This window comes from Catharus ustulatus, chromosome 2 (assembly GCF_009819885.2).
Source record: "Catharus ustulatus isolate bCatUst1 chromosome 2, bCatUst1.pri.v2, whole genome shotgun sequence".
Taxonomy (NCBI): Eukaryota; Metazoa; Chordata; class Aves; order Passeriformes; family Turdidae; genus Catharus; species Catharus ustulatus.
In genome coordinates, this window is record NC_046222.1 from 98260835 (window position 1) to 98285627 (window position 24793).

Here is a 24793-nt window from a genome sequence, read left to right on the forward strand (position 1 = left end):
TGAAGATATTAAGACTTAGATCTCAGCCCTGCCCAGGAACAGCTTTCTGTACCTCCCAACATAAACTGCTTTTTCATGGGCCCAGATCCTGGTAGCTCTCAGAGGAACGGATAAACAGAAGCTGACTAGAAACAGAGTATGCAGCAAAGTATTCAATCAGCTTTTAACAAATCAAAATATATTATGCTGAATGCGTGCCAAAGCAGTTTATTTGCAAAAAAACAAAGCTAAACCTTATGTGGCTTACCTGGTAGAGCTCTTCAAGGTTGTATTTAATAGAAATGCTACTCTGTATTGCTCCCACCGCTTCATGAAGTTTCTGCCAGGTGTCCTGAGTATAATTATCTGGTAATTTGGGTCTTTCTGTGAAGTAAGACACAGGTAGTTTTAAAAGGGCCACCCAACGGGCGCCTGCAGCAATGTCTCTCTCCCTGCTGCTCCATCGAGTTCTGCCAAGCCACTCTGCTCTTGGCCATGTAACTCTGGCACACTCAGAGGGGTCACTAATTCCACCCGAGCCTTAGCACGACACGCTTCACCCCCCGGCTGCAGCGTTTGACGCCCGTGTTACTTTTAGCGAGGCAACCACCCTCGCCTGGCTTTTATCAGCGTTGACACGAAGGTGGCTTTCTGCCCGCTCCCGACGGCCGCTGCCCCCGCTCGCGGAGCCCCACGCGTGTCCCCGGGAGCCCTGCACGGGCACGGTGCCGGCAGCGCTATCAGCCCACGGCGTTACCAGCCCCGCGGCAGCCGCCCCTCGCCCCGATACGGCGGCGGGGCGGGTGACAGCGGCGGGGCCCGGCCGCGGGCAGGGGGCGGGGAGCGGCCCGGACCGCAGTAAACAAAGATCGGGCCGAGCGCACCTGCCAGGACTGAGGGCCCGGCCTGCCCCGTACCCACCTCTGAAGTTCTTGATCACGAGTTTCTTGGAGGAGGCGGTCGCGCCTCCGCCTCCTCCTCCCCCGCCCGTGGAGCGGGTGCCGGCCAGCGAGGCGGGCTTGGTGAGCCCGTTCGTGTGTCCCACCAAGGCCGACAAGTGCGGCTTCTTCTGCGGCTCGTCCGCCATCTCCGCCCCGGGCGCCGTGTCCGGCCGGGGCAACGCGCTGGGCTGGGCCGGGCCGGGGCCGGCTGGTCCCCGCCTCCGCTCCCCTCCTCCTCCTCCGCCACCACCCAGCCGCCCTCCCCCACTGCCCGCGGGCGGCTGCCAAGTGCCGCCGGGGCGGGAGGCACCGATAGCCCGCTCGCCTCCGCCCGCCCCGGCGGCCGGCTCGGCTGCGGGCCCGGCTTCGAGTGCGTTCCCGAGTCCGGGCGGCCCGCGGCGCTCGGGCAGCGCCGGCCCCGCTCACAAGATGGCTCCCGGGCCGAGGCAGCCTCCCCCGGGCGGCAGCAGCCCCTCGGGGTGCCCTGCCTGCCCTGGCTCTGTTCGCTGGTGCCCGCCGAAGGGTGGCCGGAACGAAAGCCAAGGAGCAGCCGCGCCCTGCTCACCGGCACCCCCCAAACCCAGCCGAGCCCGGCCGGCACGAGCATGGAGCGTGTCCTTGTCTCACACATCTCCCTGGCTGTAGTGCCTTTAAAAGTCAACCTGCTCGGGAGTTTATGAGCTCGATTCAACTTTTTCGACCCAAGTTCACCGAGACCCCTCTCCAGCGCTCCCGCGGGCAGTGCAGCTAGCGAGGAGAGAGGGAAGGCGAACTTCCAGCGCTCTCTCGGGGAAGTAACGGGGGTATCCTGCCACCGGCAGGTCACCACCCGCCTCCCGTACAAGCCGAGGGCACAAGGTGTAGCGGGAGTGACAGTGACAGCTACGACGGTCCCAGCGCACCGCCAGCCACGAGCGCGCGGCGCGCCCCGGCGCACGCGGTTCCCCGCTGACGCGCTCCCCATGCCCCGCCCGCCGCTCCCTCCCATTGGCTGCCCCAGCGAAGCCACGCCCCAGACCCGAGGTGGGCGGGGCAGCGGCCGTGGGGGCCGTCACGTGACCGCCGGGGCCGTTCCGCCGCCCTGGGGCGCGCCGGGATCCGGAAGCGCGGGGGCAGTTCCGGCAGTTCCGGGGCTCGCGGGGCGCTCCGGCGTGCGGCTCCCGCCTCATCAGCTCACCCTTCCATGGCGCACATCACCATAAATCAGTACTTGCAGCAAGTAAGCAAGGTTTTTTATTAATATTTTTAAATTTGTCTGTGGGCCCTGTTTGAGTATGCGGGTGTGTTTTTCATTGCTGTGAATATTCTGCCTTGGTTAAGCAATCAGTCACTGTAGGATAAGTGATGTGGTGGGGCAATGTATTTCTTGCACACGCTGAGTACCAAGGATGTACACCTGGAATGCCTGCAAAGCGTGGAGGTTTCTGCGGTAATTCATTAGTACGAACCGCCGTGGAGGGCTGTGGGTGTCCAGGAGCAGGTGCAGCTCAGGGAATTGAGGAATGCCGCGGTGCGGGGCACAGAGTGCGGACACGCGTCTGCCTGGGGGATGGAGAGGCAGGAGCGGATCCGCAGGGTTCCAGCTGCACGGAGCTTTCTGTGTGTACACTCTGCATGGCTCTGTGGACCATCGTGTTCTCATCTGACTTCATCTGGCATTGGTTGAGGCACAAAACCAAAGCAGTTGTTTGGGTTTTAGTCTCCAAAAATGGAGCATCCGAGATGTCCCACGACAGCTCTGAAAAGTCCACATCTTGTTCAGTTGACACTCCATTGAATGTTCAATATGAAACACTGTGTAGCAAACATAAAATTGTATCTTCTTTTCCCTGAAATAAAAACTAACACAGATTTCTGAAAGAATGTCAACAGTTGATTTTCCCTCTTTTGTTGCTGTTTTGGTCTATGGGTTTTTTTCCCATTTGGTATGAGCTTTCCATACATCAAAAAGACTTTTTTTTCATTTTGGGACACAAAAATATGACAAAGCACAAGCAATGGGAAGGGAGCTCTTAAGAAGTAGTACCTAAAACTACTTCCATTACTGAATAAATTTCCATCTTGATGTCATAATAACCTGTCCAAGCAGATTATTTTTTACAAGGAGTTATCTTTAGCAGGAAGCAGAATTAAACGATTCTTCCACAGAATATGGCATTTACGGTCTTAGCAGGTTTTAAAAGTATTTGATATAGATAGAATATCAGTCTAATATCAGACATTGCCTTTGGAATGATATTTACATGTTAAATCTGCCTGTCTTTGTTTTAAAGCATTTCTCAAAGATTGTGCCTTTGCATCTGTATTTGATGCCTATAAGACCAATTGGAATTTTGAGAAGGTACAGAGACCATCATTGTGGGTTTTTTTTAAACAACAGGTGTATTGGAAATAAAAAATTATTCAGTTTTAAACCTTTAAAAACTCCCACTTGATTTGATATTAGTCTGTATGAACAGTGGTAACTAGGTGGCTTTCATATTGTGTAAATACATTGTGTACCTGTTGCTGGATTTTATTCTGTAATGGGACTGTTTACTTTGGTAGGTACAAGAAGCCATTGAGACCAGAGATGGTACGTTTTGTGCAGAATTAGTATCATTTAAACATCCACATGTTGCAAACCCAAGACTACAGGTGAGGACCTTTTGTTTTACTTTCAGTTTTCCTAGCTCTATATGTGGGTTCCTTTTCATTGTAGAGAAACCTCAGAAATCTGTTTCACAGGCTGAGTTAGGATCCCCTTGTAGATTTGCTTCCCTTTTCTTCTTACAAGGATACTATATATAATTTTTGTGTTCTGGCTGACTCATTGTGTTCCACTTTGAATTGCTATGTGCATAGGTACAGATGTCCTTTCTGACCAGGTCTGCATTAGTTATTAGCATAGCACAGTGGAAGGCACTAGAGAGGAAAAAGCAGTGGGTAGTAAGGGCCTGGTGTTTGTGTGTTTTGGGTGCTTTTGTTAAAGGCTGGCTCTGTTCAGGATCTGAAGACAGAATGCACACTAGAAATTCATTACTCTGGTTATGATTGTTGATATAATTTGAAGTTCTGGTAGGTACATACAAGATGATCTTCAGAGGTCCTTCCCAATCCTAGCAAATCTGTGAGAAGTGCCATGACAAAATATGCATATGATGTTCTGTTTCTGGTGCATTGGATGTTCCTTTAATGTTTATTGATTTATTCTACACTTAGCTTCCATCTCCAGAGGAGAAGTGTCAACAAGTTTTGGAATCGCCATATGATGAAATGTTTGCAGCCCACTTAAGGTAAAGATGGGCCCAGAATGTAAAGTCAGTTGTGAGGTGTACAGCAGGTATGGGGAAGGATATCCTTAAGTTTACTTGCCTATTTTAAAGGGCTTACACCTGAAGATTTGGTATATATTACTCTTATAAATAATGCTAGAATTGCAGGAAATAAAGACTTTCTTTCTGCTCTCCATAAAGTTTGCTCTCTAGCCGTTGGCACAGCTTTGGTGTCAGTGCTTGCTGTTTCCCTTGCTCTGCTTACTAGCTGTGCAAGAATTTAGAGTGAAATAAGTAAGGGAAATAAATATTTTTAAAAGGGAATTTTAATCATGAAGGTACTCTTAAGAGAGCTTAGTATCTAAGTAATTCTGTAAGGCTTTTACTTAATAATTTTCTGCATCTAGTCTCTTTCAACCATCTTGCATTTTTAAAATTTAATATTGGTGACAGTTTCAATAAGCATTAGCTTATATATAGCAAATACCTATTCATCTCAAGGATCTGTTTTCTACAATTATCAAGCTTAGTGCTTTATTAAAATACTTGTGCTAGTTTTTTTAAGAATGCTTTTAGTCAGATTTCTTAGTGCCTTAAATAGGCTGTAAAACTTCATGCCTGGTAGGACACAAAATATTTCATTTATGTATATTTTCTGATGCACTGATGCATCTTTTCTTTGACAGGTGTACTTATGCTGTTGCCAACCATGACTTTGTGGAAGCATACAAATGCCAAACAGTTATTGTCCAATATCCTTTTCCGTAAATCTTGCATATTGTTTTCAGATTAACTTCTTGCAGAATAAGTTCTCTTCATGGTTTCTAAAAATCTAACAGAATGTGGTCTGCTTCCCAATACACTTCAGTTGTTTCTGTTTCTAAGCAGATACGTTCTTCTTCCAGCTTTCTATAGGGCTAAGAAGGAATTTTTCACTTGGCTCCAAAACAGAATATTAATTTCTCCAGAATATAGGAGAGTCTCAAATCATTATAATACCTTACAGTTTGTCCTTGTTTAGAGAAGATAAAGATTAAAAAGCTTCTGTCTTATCTCTGGCCAGTGTTTCTTACTGCTGCTGCCACTCAAAGGAGTGCATGGCTGTGCTCACGTTCTTCCATACTGCAACTCAGCTCCTCAACTTCTTGATGGTGGTTTGATTTCTAGTCTTTCATGAAGTCATGTGTGGTACTGCTGAACAGCTGTTTCTCAAATCTGTGCTTTATTTCATGGCATTTCAAATTTTCCTAAATACAATACATCTTTCCTGCGAGCATTTCAGGCACATAAAGAAGAAAATTGGTGAGTACATAGTAGAAAGCTACAAGAAAAAAGACTCATTTTTTCCTAGTATAATACCACTGTAGTCAAACTAAAATTATACCTATAGTTTTATTTATCCCCAAGCCTAAAATCAAAAATTAAAATCAAGCCTAATTGGCTTTGTTACCTGGTTGAGTTTTCAAGTCCAAGGTGTGAAAATTAAACAGCTGAGCTTAATTACATAGAATGGTCCATGTGTAAATACATGAGGGATTTGTTCAAAGAGAAGTGGAATTTTATTAAAGCCACAGTAAAAAAGACTAGAAATAATTATTGTAGTGTAGGATTTCTGAAATCCTGAGATTTTGAAGAACTGTCCTTTTAAGAAATGCATCCTTCTTCATTTAAAGATTAATATATACTATTCTAATTGTATGACCAACTAACAAAAAATATAAATTGCTTGCTTCTTATGTCTTACTTACTGCTTGATTTGCACTTACTTAAGTATACTATAATTTTCTTTTCCAGGGCCTTACCTATTATGTATTCTGTAGCCCTTGACCTTCGAATTTTTGCTAATAATGTAAGTAGATGTTATTAACAGCCTCATTACTTTTATCTGTTTGGTATTTCCACAATAGAAATATTTTTATAGAGTTTATTACACAGTCTAATTTTGCTCAGTTCTCTTTAACTCATTGTTTAGGATTTTGTTGACACACTAAATTCATCCAGTTCTATTGAAAAATGAAGTTGCTCAGTCTGTCCACCTGAATGCAACTCCCAGCAATTGCTTAGAACTGATGAACAGATAAATGTTTTCTTTATTGAGTATTGTGTGACATCAGTCACTATTTCTGTGTTATCCCTGGGATTTGGTGGAAATTAGAGGTATCACAGACAACCAAGCTGGTCTAACCCTTCACCAGATCTGAAGAGGAGCCTCCCTGAGTGTTTTCTTTTGTTTTGTGAGCTTGTTTGCATTTTAGATTTGGGAGACAGCAGCCACGACAGATCTCTTGCTATAATACTTTATAGAATGCTGTATTAAATAACTTAACTTTGTAACCCAGTGAACCACAATGTAGAATTGCATGTTGTTTCTTGCTGTGTGATGCTAGGCAGATCAACAGCTTGTGAAGAAAGGGAAAAGCAAAGTTGGTGACATGTTGGAAAAAGCAGCAGAACTGCTGATGAGCTGCTTTCGAGTCTGTGCCAGTGATACGTAAGTGAAAGAGCCTCTCTTGAACTTGCACTAGTAAATTACTAAGCACTTAATGAACTTTGCTTTAGATTTTCCCACTTACTTAGACCATATATGGATCTTAGAATGAACACTTCTTAGGCTTGTCTGTTCTCATTTATAGTCTGTTCTCTTTTGGCTTTTAACTACAGAGGGAGAGCCCTCACTTCAGGTTTAGCATTCCTAGCAAGTATTGGGAGGGACTGATTATGTCCTTGTTTCTCAGGAAAGAGGATTAGTGCTTCTGTGCCCTGTTAGTTGTGAAGTTTGCTCAATTAGAATTAATTAGATGGAGAAGGGGTGGCTCTGGTTTCCAGTGTTAGCAATTTTAACATTTCCAAAGTGTAAAAAATGCTTTTTTCAGGTCTCTATTTCACCTCAAGTGTTATAAGGCACTGCTGTGCTTGTGTATGCTATCTGCAGACTGGAGTGAGGGCCCTGATGAAAATGAATGATAGTCTGCATGACATCTTTTCATTATGTTGAGAAGATATATAGCAGAGCTACACCTATATCTACCCTAAAAATGCTATGGAGTGAATATCTATGGAATTAATTTACTGTGAGGACAAAATCATTATTTTCTTACAATATTCAGTACTAGCAGGTTTTTTTCTTTTTCTTTTGACAGTCGTGCAGGCATCGAAGACTCGAAAAAGTGGGGCATGCTGTTTCTTGTGAATCAGCTGTTTAAAATTTATTTTAAGGTAGGATTTAAGTCTGCTAAGCTGTGTTTTGTATTTCATATTCTAAGTCAAACCCACCCTGTTTTTATATGATACCATCAATCTGCGCTCTGATTAAAGTGCTATTTTTTTTTTGACAGATCAACAAGCTCCATCTCTGTAAGCCCTTAATTAGAGCAATTGACAGCTCAAATCTGAAGGATGAGTATAGTATGGCACAGAGAGTTACCTACAAATACTATGTTGGACGCAAGGCCATGTTTGACAGTGACTTTAAGCAAGGTACTGTGTGCCAGTAAGGCACGTTTAAACTCTTTCTGCTTGGCATTAAATCATGCTGAAGTGTGTGTGAGACTCAAAATTGCATTGATCAAAGGAAAAGTCATGCTGAAAGGTCCAAGGCCCACAGGCTGACTTGAAACAAGATGAGATTACACTTCTAATTGTAGTATATGCCTTGCTTTAAAATATTTGTGTCAGTGAAGCTCCCTGCAGTCTTATGCATTGTATGTGTGCATTACAAAATGTGTGAGAATCCAAAAGAACAGGTTTGTAAAAGTTTCACAGAGGAGCCCTCAACTCTTCAAGTTTGTGTGTACTACATAGGAAATGTGCAGCACACTGTAGTGTAGAATTAGTTTCTTAATCCATTGATTTTGGAAGATTTACAAACTGTATTTCCTAGATTTCTAATGGATTTCACTAACAGAAATGCTTCTAGAGCTAAGGTGTACAGCTTCATCACTAACTGAAGCCCTTGACCAGCATCCGTTCTAGAGCTGGCTCTGTTACTCCAAACAATGTGCTCTGCCTGTCGGGCTTATAATTTTTTTCTCTGTCAGTGGAAGCTTCTGGGAGATTTTCATGCTTTTATGCTGTGTGGTCTCACTGGCAGGTTTCTGCAGCTTAGGAGATGTGTGCGTTGCATTCAGCTTTCATCTCTTGAAGAACCTAATTTCCTAAGAATTTAGGAAATAGAGTGTGCTATCAGCATTTCTTGAGATTCTCTGCTTCTGTAATAGGAGCACAAAAACATTACTGAAAATTCCGATATTAACTTGTAACTGCAATGTGTGACATCATGATCTTGACAAGTTTTCTTTGACTTTCTGAAGGAGAACTTACCTTTCTGGTAATACTTTGTATTTTGTGTGAATCTCCAATTTGTCTTGATGTGTTTTGAGTGGTGCGATTCTTTTTTGTTCAATTTCAAATGTTATGTGTTCAGGTTAGAGATGGACATTGAGCACAGAATTTGGGTTACAGCTTTAATCCATTTTTGTGGTTGATTCATGTTACTCCTGTTTGCAGCTGAAGAGTATCTGTCATTTGCCTTTGAGCACTGTCACCGATCAAGCCAGAAGAACAAAAGAATGATTTTGATCTACCTGCTGCCAGTGAAAATGTTGTTGGTGAGTAGATATTACTTTCCTAAATAGGGGGGAGTACACATGCAGATTGTAAAACTGATGCTCAGTATTTTCTTGGCTTTCCCTTAGTCAAATTCAGAGGCTATTTTACTCCTGTAAGAGCCAGTGCATGCACACCTTGTTATGTGAGGGCAAGAAGCATTGAGTTGTCATTTATAGCAACACAGGAAAGGAGATGGGGGGAGAATAATACAGCCAAACAAAAAAATCCCACCCCCAAACAAAACCAACCTGGCCCTCCTTTCCCCCTACCCTTTTCCTACCCCTTCTAAAGGTGCAGGCTGATCTTACTACTTTAATCAAGGTGTATTTGAGTTCTTTGGAGAAACACTCAACAGTGTAACTAACTTCTGTCTTGTAGCAGAGTGCCTATCTGCTGATCAACTGCACACAAAAGCCAGGGAGGGTGTGGATTCACTAGAATAAATTTGTCTGCTTCTTTCATCTGTTGGAAGAAAAAAGGATGTACAGACAGATGGCTGAGGACTGTTTAGAGGGATTTGCCACAGTTACAGCCTTTGTCTTTTTTATTTGTACCTTGTACATTTTCCCATTCAAGGCATGTCAGAAGGGTCATGAGGCAGAGCATTTTGGTTCAGAAAAAATCAGTGAACATTGTAACTATTTGATTGTTTCATATTTCTATTAGAAGAATTGCACATCTTTTTCTTGTTCCTGTCCTTTCCTGTGTGCTGTGCTAACATTTGTGTATCCCTGAATTCGTGGATTATGCTGAGTATTAATTCATTGTAACTGAGGGGTGAGGAGCTAGATTTTAGTTTCCTGTTCTGGCCCTGTTACCAAAGTTACCCATGGAGAATGTTAGCACCTGTCTTAAGTTGCCATTTTCCACCTTCCCCCTGACCTGTTTGTGACCTGCCCGACTATTCCCTTCTATGCTCCCTTTCCAATCCCTTGCTGTGTCAGCTGGGTAAAGGGGAACTATAGTGAGTATGGTAACTGGCTTCTGTTTTCCTTGTTTTATTTGTTGACTTTCTTAGTGGTTGTTTTCAGATCAAGCAGTGGTAGGGTTGATAAAGGAAAACTTACTAACAGTCTTCCTAAAAGCTTTGTCCCAGCCCTGACTGGGTGCCTTAAACTGGTGGGTCTGTTAGTGCCTAAAATTACTGTGGCTTTTCTAAAGCAGTTTTAGTGTACAAGAGGCATTAGAGAAACTAGATGAAGGTCATTGTATTTACAGTTGCTTTTTTAAAATCACAGCCCAAACATTAACACTAACTTCAAACTACTAAAATAGCTTGTGTGTTGTTTTTTTGTTCCTAACAGCTCTCAGTAAGCCTGCAGCTCAATTCTGCTCTCAGCTAATCTTCATCCAGGAAAGGAGTTAGCAACAGCATAGCATGATGTAACTAAATTTAAAGTCTGAACAAGTCAATGTGCATTCTGATCTTTGCTGTGCAGGATAAAAGACAAAGTTTCCTTTTGATTCTGTAAAATGGTTCAGTCTTACCTGATCTAGCAATAAGAATTAATTTTGTTTCATTAAATTTAACCTTTCTCTCCCTTTTTTTATTTTTTTGGAGGGGGGGCATGGTCGTGGTGTTTGTTTTTTGAGAGAGCATTTTTATATCTTCATAGAGGCATAGAGAAGAAAAAAATCTGTTACAGACTGAGATAGCACTTGACAAGGCTGAAGCACTGCTTGTATTCCCTTGGAAATGCTTGGGATTCCTGCAGTTCTTCTGTTTGTAGAATAGATTATACAACTGTGACATAAAAGTTGAATCTGCCAACGCCTCATGTCACAGGATCTTGATTCTATAAGTTTGATAGTTCCCTGACATTAATTGTCCCTAAATCAGTAGTTATTGTGAGTTGTGCTACGAGGTGTTTGAGATGGACATGGGGATTGTCTTACAAATACTTTTATTCACTTAATGTGTATTAAAAAAAAAAGTGGTTAAGCATTCCTCTTTTTCTCTTAACATTTATTTTATAGCTTATTAGATTCTATTTAAATGCATTTGACTTTACCCTGGGAAACTTGGACACCATTTATTTTTCAGGGCCATATGCCAACAGTTCAGCTCTTAAAAAAGTATGACCTTATGCAGTTTGCTGAAGTAACAAAGTCTGTGAGGTATGATGCTTGTTTTTCTGCTTTGTGTTCAAAAAGTATTAAGTAAGAAGTGTTTCTTTGGGGTGATTGAGGAAGGCAGGGGAGTCATATTCCTACTAAGTTATAGTTTCTTTTCTCATTGCTTTCTTATTCACTTTTTCATTTCTTTATTCTTGCAGTGAAGGAAATCTTCTCCTACTGAATGATGCTCTGACAAAGCATGAGACCTTCTTTATTCGATGTGGAATCTTTCTTATCCTTGAGAAGCTGAAAATCATCACATACAGGAATCTCTTCAAGAAAGTGTAAGCGTAACTTTTTGCAAAAGGGATTTAATATGGTTTCAGCTGGTACTGGGGTAGGACTGTATATGTTCCTTAGTTCTCTCTGAGAGAGCTGACTTCCTGTTAAGGTGAATTTATTGTAGAAAGGCCTTTTTTCTAAGAAATAGATTTTTTATGTGATTATTTCTTAATAACACATTTTTCCTGTTGTTTCTTTCAGATATTTATTACTCAAAACTCATCAGCTATCTCTAGATGCTTTTCTGATTGCTCTGAAGTTCATGCAAGTAGATGATGTTGATATTGATGAAGTCCAGTGTATTTTAGCTAACCTTATATATTTGGTAAGTGCTGACCACTTGTTGTCTGGTGCTTCCAGACTTCCAACAGTGAACAATATTAGATAGACAATAACAGTTTATCACAAAACACACATCAGTAATCCCAGGTTTTCTTGTGGTTTTTTTGAGGGACTTGTGCACAAAGTGAAATGTTTTCATTTGCCCTGAGTTCCTGCCTTTTTTGCAGGAATCAGTTAAAATTGAAGTTGAATTTTACATTACAAATTTAATATTGACATTTCTATATATGCAGAAACATTAATTTAAAAATACCCTTCAAGTGGCATAAAAAAGATTTGTTCTGTATTTGAAGTAGGAGTCTTCTGAAATTAGAGAAAAATAGAGCCAGATTTCTTTGGTTCTGTTCCACATTTTGTCTTTTACTGTAAGTAAATCTCAACTGCTTATGAATGGATAAAAGCTTGAAATCTAAATATTTGTATTAAATCAGAGGTTGTAAAGTATCATTGTAGTGTCAGCAAGAAAATGAACCACTTCTGTTTCCAAAACATTATTTAGTGTGGTCTAGGTCACTGGGAGATTTCTTTTGCTGTTACAACACTATGTCTGAAAAGGAAGTACTATGTCGTTTAGTTTATCAGGTATGGAATACTAATTGATTAAAATCCTCATTTTAAAGTGAACAAGAGTGAATTTAGAAACACTCCTGTAGAGCTCTGTCTCTTCAAGGCAGTGTAAGCAGACCCGTAGGCAAGAGGGTCTGACAGCACCCTTAGTACACTAGCAGGGTAGTGGCTCCAAGTTTCTGCTTAACTCTCCAAGGTGACCCACTTGGATAAACTGGACTCTTATGGGTATTTAAGTGCAGTGCTGAGTAAGCATACACAGTTTTGCTATGGTTAGCTGGTAGATGTTTGCTTGGGTTGTAGGGATTGTGTTACCAGCTCTAAGTACTAACCCTGCCTTTTTCTCCTTCTGCCAGGGTCACATTAAAGGCTACATATCCCATCAGCATCAGAAGCTTGTGGTCAGCAAGCAGAACCCATTTCCTCCACTGTCAACAGTGTGTTGTTGAGTATTGCATCTTAGCCATGCAAGTACTCTTCAGATACTCAGCTTGCCCAGTGGAACAGCTTCCAGTGACCCCAGGAACACTGAAAATGGCCTGGTTCGTGTCCAGGACTGAAATACCAGCAACTGTTTGTGGCTCCTTTCCCAGAATGGCCAAGGCTGCCAGTGTTACAAAGTGCATTGAAATGAAATGCTGACTTCTAAATGGCAGTTTCCACAGGCTTTCTAGATCATTCAAAGTATTTCGTGAAGAAATAAAGCAAAAGCATTCCAAATTCCTTCCGAACTACTTAAAGCTTATATAAAGTACTTCATGTTACTATTTCCATGTTTATTCTTCAGAAAGAAGTATCAGTCTTTGCTACTTGTGTTAATCCATTCTTCAGAGTGGAAGTAATGTTTTCTTACATGGTTTCAGTTTTTTTTTTTTTAATCTCAATAATTTTGCTGGTATTAAATACTCTATTCAAACTGTCTCTAAAAAATAGAGAAGTGTTTGATACCAAAAAACTGTACTGTGTTAGTAATACTTATGTGTTTGAGTAAATGTGGTAGGTGCACTTCGGGATTTTTTAAAATTCTGGTCTTATTATGTTTAATTTTTGTTATGATGAACAAAAACTCGTGTTACTGATTTATCCATACTCTGTTTTATTTTGCTTCTGGGGAGAACACTACCACTGGATCCATTATTTCAGGAGTTACTACCCTGAGGGTTGGTTGGTTTGTTTGTGGGTGGTACAATATATCTTTGTCCAGACTGATGAGATCATAGTTTTGGGGTTTTAAAATTATTTATAAAATAAATAAAACATTTATTTTTTTCTGTCTTTTAACAGTTGGATTTTACCCTATAACTGACATGGGCATCATTCCTAAGGGAAAACATAGATTGCATCCTATGAGGGGAAGCATTTTTTAGTATGATGAAAATGTCAAGTCCTACCTCAGCATAGGCATTTAAAAGCTTAACATTGCCCATGTCTTTGTAGGTTTGACTTGTATGGATCCTGAAATAAGAATGTGAATTTGCTGAATCAAACCTCAGGATACTAGCAACATTTAAAATCACAGAAAAATATTCAACATGTTTTGAGATTTAGGACGAACAGTTCTAGGAAATTTAAAGTTAAATCAGTTTTTAGTTCAATAACTAGGTTTACTGTATTATGACTTTCACAGTACTGTGTGTCAGCAGAAGGAAAGACAAACAGGCTTTTTGTATAAACTGGAGTTAAACGCATGTTATTGTTGCAACTTCCATTGCTGCAAATAGTAGTAGAGTCAAATGGGGGGGTACTGGCTGCATCCATATGTTTCCTTGCAATGATTGGTGCTTGAGAGTTGGTTGTGTTTGTGTCTTACTTTATTTTTTGTTTAACCCATACCATATACCTTGCAGTGTTGGTGAAAAGCAGTGTTTCCCAGTCAGTGTCTTCTAGGGGCCAGGATCCCAGGATTCCAGTCAGAAACCACGTGCCCTTGTACTCAGTAACCAGGAAGCTCCCTCCAGCCAGGCGTTTGTGCACAGGCTCCTGGAGGTGCCCGCAGAACTGCCTGTTGGTGAGGCTGATGTTGAGTATTTGTTTGCAGTCCTCAGCAGGAAGGTATGAAACCTGCAGCTCTTCGCCTTGAAGTTCATCACCTTCCATTCTCCAGCCACTGACTGTACCAGCCAGTTTGGGAATTAGGACGTGTTCTGCAAAGTCTCTCTCAGGGGTGCACACAGGGAGGTGGTAGTTGTCACACTCGGCATGCTCCTGAAGTTGTAGTAATGCAATGTTGTTCTCACCAGTGTCTTCGTCATAGCGGATGTGTATGTGCTTCTCACTAACCTGCATTGTCTTCCCGGTGCCACTTGTTCCATTAGGCCCTGTGGAGCAATGACATTTCACTGCTCTTAGCAATAGTTTATCCAAGCCCTGAAAGCTGCATGCAAGCTGCCTGCTTGTGCTGAGAAACACGTGCAGCAGAGGAGCTAAAGGCACTCTTCTCAAAATCCCTGCAGTAAAGGGAAAAGAGGAATAATACACCGGCAGCTTTTTAATGCTTGTAGGAGCACAAATAATTTCAGCAGAAAGGATAAATACCCAGCACTGACTTGAATTTTGGCATGAAGCTAAAGCCGCCAGTAAATCCACCATGTTTAGCTGATCTCTGGGTGCTCAGGTCTGAACTTAATGCTCAAGAGGCAGTCGTCTCTGCTTGCCTTGTAAGGGGAATGTGGGGTAGCTGAGTTCTAGCTCAGATACTTGGCTGAGGTGCTTAAATGAAATGACAGCATATTTGCTTCCTTTAACAATATTTTTATGCAGCAAGAAGTTTAGTTAGCTTTCTTAAAATTTAGCTTGTCAACACTGAAATGTGCTGCAAGAAAAAATGTGTTGGATCACCTACCAGCACCGACTCTGATCTGAAAGTGGCTGTGCAGAAGGGCACACTCTGCTGTGGTCAACACGAAGTTACTTTTTAGCAACACTCCTCCACAGAAGCCTTTCCCTTCTGAGTTCAGCAGCAGTGCCTAAGAAAATGCAAAGAGACAATAGATAGCACTATCCATGTGAGGGTAAGTGGTGGGTTTCATGAATTGCTAGGAATACCTGCCAAGGAAATCGCTCATCACTTTTCTTCCTGGTTTCACTTATAAGGTTATCACTGTCTTGAAGTCTGCCACATGCACATGCATCTAACGAATGAAAAAAGAAAAAAATCAAAACTTCATGCTGTATCATTTCAAGATAGCTAATACCCACAAATGCCTTACTGTTCCACCTAGACTGGGGTTCTGCTTTTGCACAAAGGAAAAGGAGAATGACAATTCCTCAGCTGGTGAAAACTGGAGTAATTTGTTTGGCAATTGTAGTCGTAATAGTTTATCAATGGGCTGAACATTTTGGGTCACTGTATTAGGTGTGTAGTGACCAGGTCTCACTGTGCCTGTCACTAATGAAATGACAGCCAACCATTGGCACAGCTTGCTCTTTCATCTTTGTGTCCTGTATTCAAATTGTGTCAAATACCTGATACCTGTGGCCCAGTCTGGACAAGTCACTGTCTGGACAAGGGGAATCCTAGGTTTTCCTTGTAACAGCTGTCACTAGGGCCATGCATGTCTTTCTCATCTGGTTCAAACAACACACGTGCTTTTTTGATTGTATCACCTGGTTATCTGCATTTGTCACACCTCCACTTGGTTTAGGTCACACACACTGGATTCTGTTCAGGTGAACCTAAACCACAGGACACCTTCCAGGTGCACACATGACATGCTCTCACAGCTGACTGGTGCTTAGTCCACAAGAGTGAACCAAGCCGGTTTGATTAAAGCCCACCTGAAGTGTGCACTGAGTGTGGACATCAGTCTTTCACCACCAAAAGTGTGAACTCCAGTTTGGCTGTCCTACTTGTGCTAGTAACAGACACAGGTCTAAGAATACTTCTGTGTTCTTAGTAGACCTTTGTAAGGGGATGAAAGGAAATTGAAGGAGATACCTAATATGAGACTGAAGAAATAAAAAGGCTTATTGTTTCAAGTTAATTAATATGGCAGCAAATGCTTCTCTTAATTTATCAGACCATTGGTCACCTGATGGGAATCAGCTGAATCTCATTCCCAAGCAAACAGGTGTTCAGCAGAATTACTCTTTACCAAGCACAGGAGTGGAAAACCTGGGCTAGTGAGCGATATGTAGGGTGGTGCAAGTCCTCTCTGCGATTGATATTTAAATGCTCTGGTCAAATAGCCCTTCTTTTACTGTTACTTTGGCGTCTTGGGTGGTGGTCCCTAGATTCCTTTTCTACCTAATAATACTGCTTTAGGCTCGACCAGGCTGATCACAGGGGTTAGATGGTGGCCTGCCCACCCCAGCCCTGAGCAGGTGCCCCCTGTAGCTCCATGCTCACACCTACCTAATGCGATGCACTGTTTTTCATCCTTCCCAAGCTCATAGCCATCAGCACAGGAACAGCGGTAGGAATTACTCCCTGGATAGCAGAAGTGATCACATCCTACCTTTGCTTGGTGGTGACACTCATTTTTAGCTAAACAGAACAAGCAGAGGAGAAACATGGAGTATTCTTTCATGGCTTGAGTCCTCTATGTTTTTATTCACTTGTGTGGAAGTAGGGCTTGGTTGTATTTACCACTGAGATTTTTTTCCCCTTGTTAACCAGAAATTGGACAGACCTGAGTGAGTCTCTGCAGCATTCACAGACTCGTTGCATACTGTGCTCCCCCCTGCCCCAGACACTGCACCTCTGAGTCCTGGGAAAGGGTGCCATGGGTTTTTAAACAAAACACCAAGTATCTGCAGCAAGGGGAGCCATTGCACATGTTATAAAGACAAGTATTGCTTGAGGAAGAAGGCAGCTAAGGGTTCTGGTTTTGAAGAAGATCAAATCCCTAGCTCTCGTTCTGCACACTTGTTTAAGTTATCAGCCACCAAAGATAAGAAAAAAAGAAAGGTAGTATGAACTTTGAAACATGCTCAACTTTCCATAGCTGAGCAAATACTTAAATCTTCAGCACAATGCAACAGCTATGTGATCTAGCTCATAGGTAGCAAAAAATCTTGTGTAACATGGCTGCCTAAGGCTCATCCTGAGATGATCTAGCTCCCAAACACTGGTCCAAGCTGTGTCACCTTCTTTGCTCCCCCAGAAGCTGGTCACAGTCACACCCCTTATACAGAAAATGACCCTGCCTTGCTGCAGCCAGGGCGTCTCCCACCCCAGGGGACCTCTGAACCGGCAGAAATACTGATGTAAGGGCTGGAAAGCAGAACCTGGCAGATACAAAAATGTAATATCTGGCCCAGGGTTTTCCCATGTCAGAAAGCATCTGTTTTACTTAATACTTTTTACTTCTACTGGAAGGGGTTTGTTTTCTGGACTCCTTCTGTCCTGAGGAACTGTCTTGTGGGTGTGCGTGGCCTCAGAGTCACCAGGGTGGCTGGGAAGCCTTGGTGCTTCAGGCCACACCTGGAGCACAGCAGGACCAGCAGCCAGGCAGCACAGGTGGCAGTGGCAGGGCTGGCTTTGGGGTGTACCCATGAAGTGCTTTGGTTGCAGCCCTTTTGCTGCACCCTTGGAGAAGGCAGGCTCAGGGCACAGGGACAGACTGTGGAACCTCAGGATGCCACCCCTGCTCTGCCCAGAACTGTGTGTTTTAACCAAAACCGTGGTATCTGGCATCCTGGGAGAGCTGTGCATGGTTTCACAGGGACACCCTGTGACAAGATGAGATGGGGATTCTCAGAAGGGGGGCAGTGCCTTACCAAAAGCACAGTTCTCTCCCTCATAGCCCTCGGCACAGGTGCAGGTGTAGCCACGGATGCTGTCCTCACACACCCCGTTGTGTTGGCAAGGGCTGGAGGAGCACCTCCTGCCACCTGAAGAAATGGAGAGGGAGAAGTCACCACCACCACTGACCTCAAATTACACAGCCCCCATCCCAGCACAAGCCGACCAGAGAAGTGTTGTGAGAGCAGTCTGGAAGGAAATGGGCTAAGTGTCACTGAACTGCTGCTCAGGAGTCATTTTAGCTCAAATCTGCTTCCAGAGGCACTCTTGCATCCCCTGTCAGAGAGGCAGGGAGCTGCCCAGAGGCAGAGCCTCCTTCTGGAGGATGGATGCTCTGATTCAGGGAAAAGGACTGCGTTACAGTTCCTACTTTTTTACAAATGTAGTATAAGACTGGTGTTTTAGGTCTCCCATGTTAGATTGATATGCACTAGTTAGAAAAAGCTGGCATCAAAAGTGTAGGGCAAGTGTACAGCAAGCAACATCAAAATAGGAAATACAACTTTTATATATCTGCACAATTATCATGCAGCAGCTCAGACACTAGCAAGCTTACTCTTTCTGATGAACTGAAGATTGAAATGAGAGGGTGTCCTCACTGTGAGCAATGCACCAGGCAGAGCTGCCAATTTGCCCTCAAGCTGCCCACAGGAATGACTCCTAAGCAGTTTGAAAACATGCTCCAAGTAACAGCTACTTATTGTAGACACAGGCTATCAGTAAGCACGCCAGAAGAGCCTCACCTGAGACATGTTGTCCAACCTTTCTAAAAACTGACACCTTGTCAGAGAGGTTCAGCAAGCTGTCCTAGTTGATTTCAGGGATGGAAAAGTGAAAGCTACTGGGAAAAAACCCACAATCTGCTTAGGCTATGGGCACACATATCTTTGAGTGTTAGGTGTACAAAATATGGGCTGAAATCACCTTCAACCTATCTGCAGTCAAATGCCATCAGCACATCCCAGCCAAATGTAGCCTCCAGGTTTTTGGATGAATTCAGGGAATCTCACCTACACAGCTGAGCAGGCAGAATTGAAGAGCTGTAGCTAGGGAAGGGTTACCCTTGCAGCCTGAGGCAGTTAGATGGATTCAAGCCTCTGAAATTTATGCTGGGAAGAAAATAAATCCAGCACCTAGCTTTATTAAAGGAGGAAAGAGAAGATTCAAGGAGATATAGAGATTGACCTGATTTCTGTTACTGGCAACCTACTGGAACAATTAAACTGTAAGCACCCAGCAATATAAAAAAGGTGGTAAGTAAAAAGCAACACATTTTTCAAGAGCAAATAATTCAAACCATTTAAATCTAATCATATTATAGGATAAGGGACCTAGCGGGAATCAATGAACATAACAGAATAAAAATGTCTCCAATAACATTGTCTTTAAGTGAGCAGACTGCCATAAGGCATGCACAAAATTTTTGGAAAGTGATGTTTAAAGAGTGATTGTCAATGGCTAAGTTTATACTGTTGATAAAAGAGGGTTGGGAGAAGCGTGACCTCAGGCAAAGTGCCCTGACAGCAGACATCCAGCAAGATGCCACTGCATCAGTTTTGACTTGAAGGAACAAAGGTGGAGCAATAAAAAACAGAACTAATGGTCACCCAAAAGTTAGGTGGGTGCTCAGCTTTTCTGCCCAGCCCTCTTTTAGTCACAATGCAGATTTACCCACTGCACCCTGAACTTGCAGGGGAAAACCACATGGATATTAGAGATTCAGAAAATGAGATAATTGGAAGACAGAATGGAAAAATGTGTTTGTTTAGTGAGGAGGAAAGAAGCCACTTTTCAAAGGCAACACTCTTCAAAATGTTAGAGAAGACATCACAGAGAAGGAAACACACACTGATGTTCTTTGGAAAGAAGACAGAACATATAGCTTTTAATTACAGCAAGAAAGCCACCCCTGAGGCTGGAGTCATAATGTGTCCTGGTTGTGGCTAAGCTTGTTTGCAGGGACCACTCTGAGCTTGCCCTTCTCTCTTCCTAGGCTAGAGAGGAAGCCTGCATGACATGCTTAGTACAAATATCCAATGACTCAAATTAGAAATTATTCCACCCTCACAGAAGTAATAAAATGTCAGATATTTAGCATCATTCTTCATAACATTTATAGCACTGAAGGGATTTTTCTATGCAATGGTTCCCAGGACTCTGATTTAGTGGCTTGTGCAGAAATTATTACTGACTGTTGGTTTTGCCACCTTCTTATCCACTCTTTAAACCTAGCATTAGAAATTAATAATAGCTAAGTTACAAACAAGAGAAAAACTTGGGATGAAGCACACAGAAAAAAGGGAGGGAATAGCACATAGTCACCATAAGCTGGTGCCACAGGCTTCTTGTCCAGGTGGCATTTAGTTACACCAGGTCCTCAACTTCTACAGATTTGCTTCTCACCTTGGCAGCTGACAGGGAATTATGCAATCCCAGTGCGTACAGTTTGTAGACAGCTCAGCAGCTTTTAATATCTATTTATCTTGTTCAGGTTTAAGTGCTAATTCAGTATTTGGGAGATTCTGCTGGTAAAACAGTGCTGCTCTGTTATATCAGCAAAACATACTTTCACATGTCCCAGGCTACTTCAGATTTAGGAAAAGAAGTAGTCTGTTTACTATAACCTTTACTCACCTTCTACTTTTATTGTTTGTTCAACTTTGATGTTTTTTTTTCTGTATATTACTTTTTAAAAAATAATTTCACATCAAGAATTTTCCTTCTGCTTTACTACAGACATGGCAAATAGGGACTGATTGTTTCTCATAGAATAAACTCTTAGAAAACCAGTAGTAGAACTGAATCATAATGTTCATAATGTGACAGCACTATGAAGGAGAGAAATCAAGAGGCCAGCTTACCATAGTAGATATCCCAAAACATTTTCTGGGTAAAAAAAAAAAAATAAATTAGATTTTAATTCTCAAGTAATGTAATATGTCATAAATATTTTGCTAAACCAAAAACATGTTATGAGAGAATATATTCAATGGTTTAATGTTTACAAAGTTGCACAACTATAATTTCTGCCCTGTTAGCAAAATATGCATGGGAAGGGAGTAGCTTTGCCTGCTGCTTACTTTATTGTTTCTTAAGAAGCTATATAGGAAAATAAACACTTGTCAGGCCAGAGACGAACAGCTGGATCCTTTAGCAATGCAGCTTCCTGGCTACTGTTCCCCTGGCGTGCAGCAGCCCAGGATGTGACCCCATCCTGTCCCATCCCACCTGGCCCCAGCAGGTGCAGCTGGAGGCAGAGCAGCCAGCACAGAGCAGAGCTGGGCACCACTGCTGTTCACCACCACCGTGTGCCCTGCACATGCCTGGGAACAGCAGCTCATCCTGCAGCTGTTTTTCCCCAGGGGATGCCTCTGCCCACCCCTCCCTTCCCCAAAGCACCGTGGCTGCCCATGGGCAGCCCCAGAGCTGTTTGCTCTCCCTGCAAGCAAAACTCCATCCATATTCCCATTGAAGAGCCCAGCATCCATCTGTATATGTCCAGAGGGCCCCTGGTGTAAAGGACTTTGCAGCTACTCACCAAGTGAGCCTCTTTCCATAGGTTCTGTAGGTCCCACTACTTGCTGGTGCATTGATGCCCTCTGTCCCAATCATAAAATCACAGAATGGTTTGGATTGGAAGGGACCTTAAAAATAACCTAGTTCCAATCTCCTGTTTTGAGCAGGGACACATTCCATTAGACCAGGTTGCTCAAAGGCCCATCCAACCTGGCCTTGAACACTTCCAGGGATGGGGTATCCAATCCACAGCTTCTCTGGACAACCTGTTCCCGTGCCCCAGACAGCTCTGACTCCTCTCATTTATTCCCTGTGCTACATGCATTTGCACAGAGGTGTTTGAGTTAGGTCCTGGTGAAGCCAATTTACTGGCTGGAGTGGCTGGAGTTCCTTTGTGCTGCCCTCCAGGTGCTCTTCTGCTGACCAACACCCCTTTGCCCCTCCTGGTCCCACAGGGATGCTGAAGCTGTATTTCTGTGTGTGGTCAGGATGGGACAACATCCATGTGATTTACTAATGTAAGGAGCATCGCATGTCATTTTCAGGAGAGGACTTGAAAAATATCAGAGCTGACCTCCTCATTTCCATTTTTTCCATGGAAGACACCTGCTTGCTACCCACTGAGATGGCAGATGCAAAGATTTCACAAGGAGAGAAATCCAAACAAATGAAGCAGTCTTGTGTTTGTAAGTAAAGCATCATGGCAGCAGTTTTTATTGTGCATTCAGGGAAACAAAATACTTACGAGCATTTCATCATTTTCAAATACTTCTCTTGCTTCTTCATGTGTACATCTCTCTTCTAGGCATTCTCTTTCCAAACTGCCTTGAAGGACCTCTTCCAGAAGTAGGGTACCGGCACGTCTCTGTCTCTTGATAACACTGTTTGCATCATCAGCTGATATAAATACTGGAACATTGTATGACAAAACACTAACATAAGTACTTAGATTAATTTCTTTATATACTTTTACTTTCTTTTTTAAGATAAATAAATTTGAGGCTTCAGCCACATAAGGCATACATACTCTGAGAGCTCTACAGTCTTAGCCCAAATTCAGCGGAGGAGTTGTGACTTTTTCCTTCTGGGGAATGCCTGACTTGCTCCCAAGCAGGGGGAATTTGAAGCCCTTCCTGGCACATTATTTTACTGCATGAGACATACAGAGCAGAGTGTGGTGGCATAGTCAGCGAAGAGGGGAAAACGTTATTATAAAAGGCAGAGGCTGTTTTATGAGACTGCATTTCAGATGCATTGGTAGAAGTGGGTATTAGTTATATTAAGTTATGATGGTGGATCCAAACTGATGCTCTTCAGTCTTAGTTCATGGCAATGTCTGTTTGGTTTTTTTTACTGAGAAGGACATGGCTGAGTTCTCAATCAATTCTCTCTTAAGTAGAGTAAATAAAAACTACCCCTCATCAATGCTCACAGTTAAGAGGGCTATATCCCATACCACTGTTTATGTGGAAGATACTGTAATTTTTCAGATTTGAGCAAAGAGAACGAGACACCAGAGACACAAGGGTCAACAGATCGTAAAACTCATCTTTGCAAATGATACCTTCATCAAAAACTGCCTGCCAGCTGGGCAGCTGGAGCCTTGTCTTCCACACGAAGCAATGTGTGACTGTGTGTGTCAGCACATGTTTGTCAGGTCTTCTCTGCTTGGAAAGTACCGTAATTTCACGATTATAAGCCGCACCTGATTACAAGCCGCATGTCCGGGTGTTGGCAACTGTCTTGGGTTACAATACAGAGTGTGATAAAAGGTATCTATTCTATCACCATCTGTTGAGGGTGGGGGCAGTGATCCTTATCTCTGTGGGAGATATTCTGCTAATGGCCCATGCATTGAAACCAGGCAGGGCATTGTTCTTTATCTTTTCACACCCCATCCTTCCTCCAGCGAGTCATTTTCTGCTAATGGCCCATTGAGTCCCACTGTGGGACTGATAAAATTACTGCATCCCATTGGAAGTTGCTCCAGCCAGGGGGAAGAGCCCAACATTTCTCGCCAAGATAAAAGCAGAGATTTTGGGACACTAAGGAAACCCCTTTCTCCACTGGACTCCAGAGGAAAACCGGATTTCTCCACATCACCACTGGACCTCCGGAGGGAAACTGTACCTTCTGCAGGAGCACTGCTCCAACTGAATCACATCTGTCACTGCAGGAGGATGCAGCCACCATTTAATGGGACTGCTACCAACGCCCTGCCTGATGGGGTGTCAGGTTGTACTCTGACTTTGTCAGGGTTTGGAGTTTGTTTCTTTGTAGTACTGTATTTCAATTTTAATTTCCCTAGAAAAGAACTGTTATTCCTAATTTCCATATTTTTGCCTGAAAGCCCCTTGATTTCAAAATTATAATAATTTGGAGGGAGGGGGTTTACATTCTCCATTTCAAAGAGAAGTTCCTGCCTTTCTCAGCAGACACCTGTCCTCCAAACTAAAACAGCAACTTTTTGTTCTTTGTCCATATATTGGCCGCACCTGATTATAAGTCGCACTTCCAGGTTCAGACCAAAATTTTAGTCAAAATTATGTGGCTTATAATCGTGAAATCACTGTAAATGTTTTGGGGAAGGGAATATTCAGAGTTGTTTCCTCTTTTGTACAGTGTTTGGGGACCCAACACTGCTGATGGAAGTAATCAATAATCACAGAACTGGAAAAAGTAAGAGCAATAGCAAAATTATTCTGAAACTGTGTACAGATACTTAGTTATCTTTTTGAAGGATATCCCATAAGCATCTGACTTGCACATGATATTAAAAAGGAAAAGCTTCATTACTCTGTTCTGCATTTTATATGTTATCTGACCCCCAGCACATGTTTGTGCTGTGCGGTGGTTCTGCCACATCCAGCACAGCTGGTTGTGAACTTCTGCTGCAGGGTGTTTTGACTTTCTTAGGAGATCACCATCTTTTTCTTCCTTGCCTGGCTCCTCCTTATTTTTGACAAACCATGGAGGATTAATACAGAGCCATAAATTTCTTCAAACTATAACAAACATGTATATTTGCCTCTTTCATAGGACTCTCCTCTTTACTTCAGTAGCAACTAGAAATATAAAACAAAATTCTTTTTACTATCTGGGACACTCTAAAAATTGTAAGGATTGACAAAATACTACCCTGGCATAAATGATGGTACTTCAAAAACTACATTGCCCCATTAACCTACAGCAGTTTTCACTTAGCTGCATGAAATAAACAGCAGAAAACTAGAGAAAATAAGGAATGGACTGTTTTCATTGATTTCACTCTGTGCTACAAATTAAATGTTATACAAGGTACAAAATTACTGGCGTTTTTAGAAAAGCAGCAGCACAAATCAGAATTAAAGATGTAACAAAACAAAAGCCATACCTGCCTGCTCAGTCTGAAGGAAAAGGGCAGAGAGAAGGAAGAATATTATCCAAGAGCACCTTGCCAT

The 24793-nt window shown here is 42.7% G+C and overlaps 3 protein-coding genes across 6 annotated transcripts in view; 1 reads left to right on the plus strand and 2 right to left on the minus strand.

The window, feature by feature from the left end:
- Positions 1 to 1113, minus strand: part of CUL4A (cullin 4A) — a 33712-nt gene extending 32599 nt beyond the window's left edge. For all 3 annotated transcript variants that reach the window (XM_033052379.1, XM_033052380.1, XM_042780207.1), the window contains exons 1-2: positions 901 to 1113; positions 248 to 363 (exon numbers count right to left, since the gene is read on the minus strand). In XM_033052379.1, coding sequence (XP_032908270.1) covers positions 248 to 363; positions 901 to 1066 — 282 coding nt within the window. In that variant the 5' untranslated portion in view covers positions 1067 to 1113. The remainder of the gene's footprint in view (positions 1 to 247; positions 364 to 900) is intronic.
- An 879-nt stretch (positions 1114 to 1992) lies between these two features.
- On the plus strand, positions 1993 to 13879 carry PCID2 (PCI domain containing 2). Of its 2 annotated transcripts, XM_033052741.2 has the most exons (14): positions 1993 to 2139; positions 3468 to 3557; positions 4122 to 4195; positions 4861 to 4926; positions 5435 to 5476; positions 5969 to 6023; positions 6562 to 6665; positions 7315 to 7390; positions 7510 to 7651; positions 8681 to 8781; positions 10827 to 10900; positions 11059 to 11184; positions 11384 to 11507; positions 12448 to 13879. In XM_033052741.2, the coding sequence occupies exons 1-14, from the start codon at positions 2104 to 2106 to the stop codon at positions 12538 to 12540; spliced, it is 1203 nt and encodes a 400-aa protein (XP_032908632.1). In that variant the 5' UTR covers positions 1993 to 2103; the 3' UTR covers positions 12541 to 13879. The 2 variants fall into 2 exon arrangements, with proteins under 2 accessions (XP_032908632.1, XP_032908633.1); XM_033052742.2 differs by lacking the exons at positions 4861 to 4926; positions 5435 to 5476.
- An 18-nt stretch (positions 13880 to 13897) lies between these two features.
- PROZ (protein Z, vitamin K dependent plasma glycoprotein) lies at positions 13898 to 24793 on the minus strand. The gene is made up of 8 exons (XM_033052744.2): positions 24727 to 24793; positions 22099 to 22262; positions 20699 to 20723; positions 17813 to 17926; positions 16446 to 16577; positions 15137 to 15222; positions 14934 to 15057; positions 13898 to 14409 (listed from the first exon to the last, which is right to left on the minus strand). The coding sequence occupies exons 1-8, from the start codon at positions 24791 to 24793 to the stop codon at positions 13898 to 13900; spliced, it is 1224 nt and encodes a 407-aa protein (XP_032908635.1).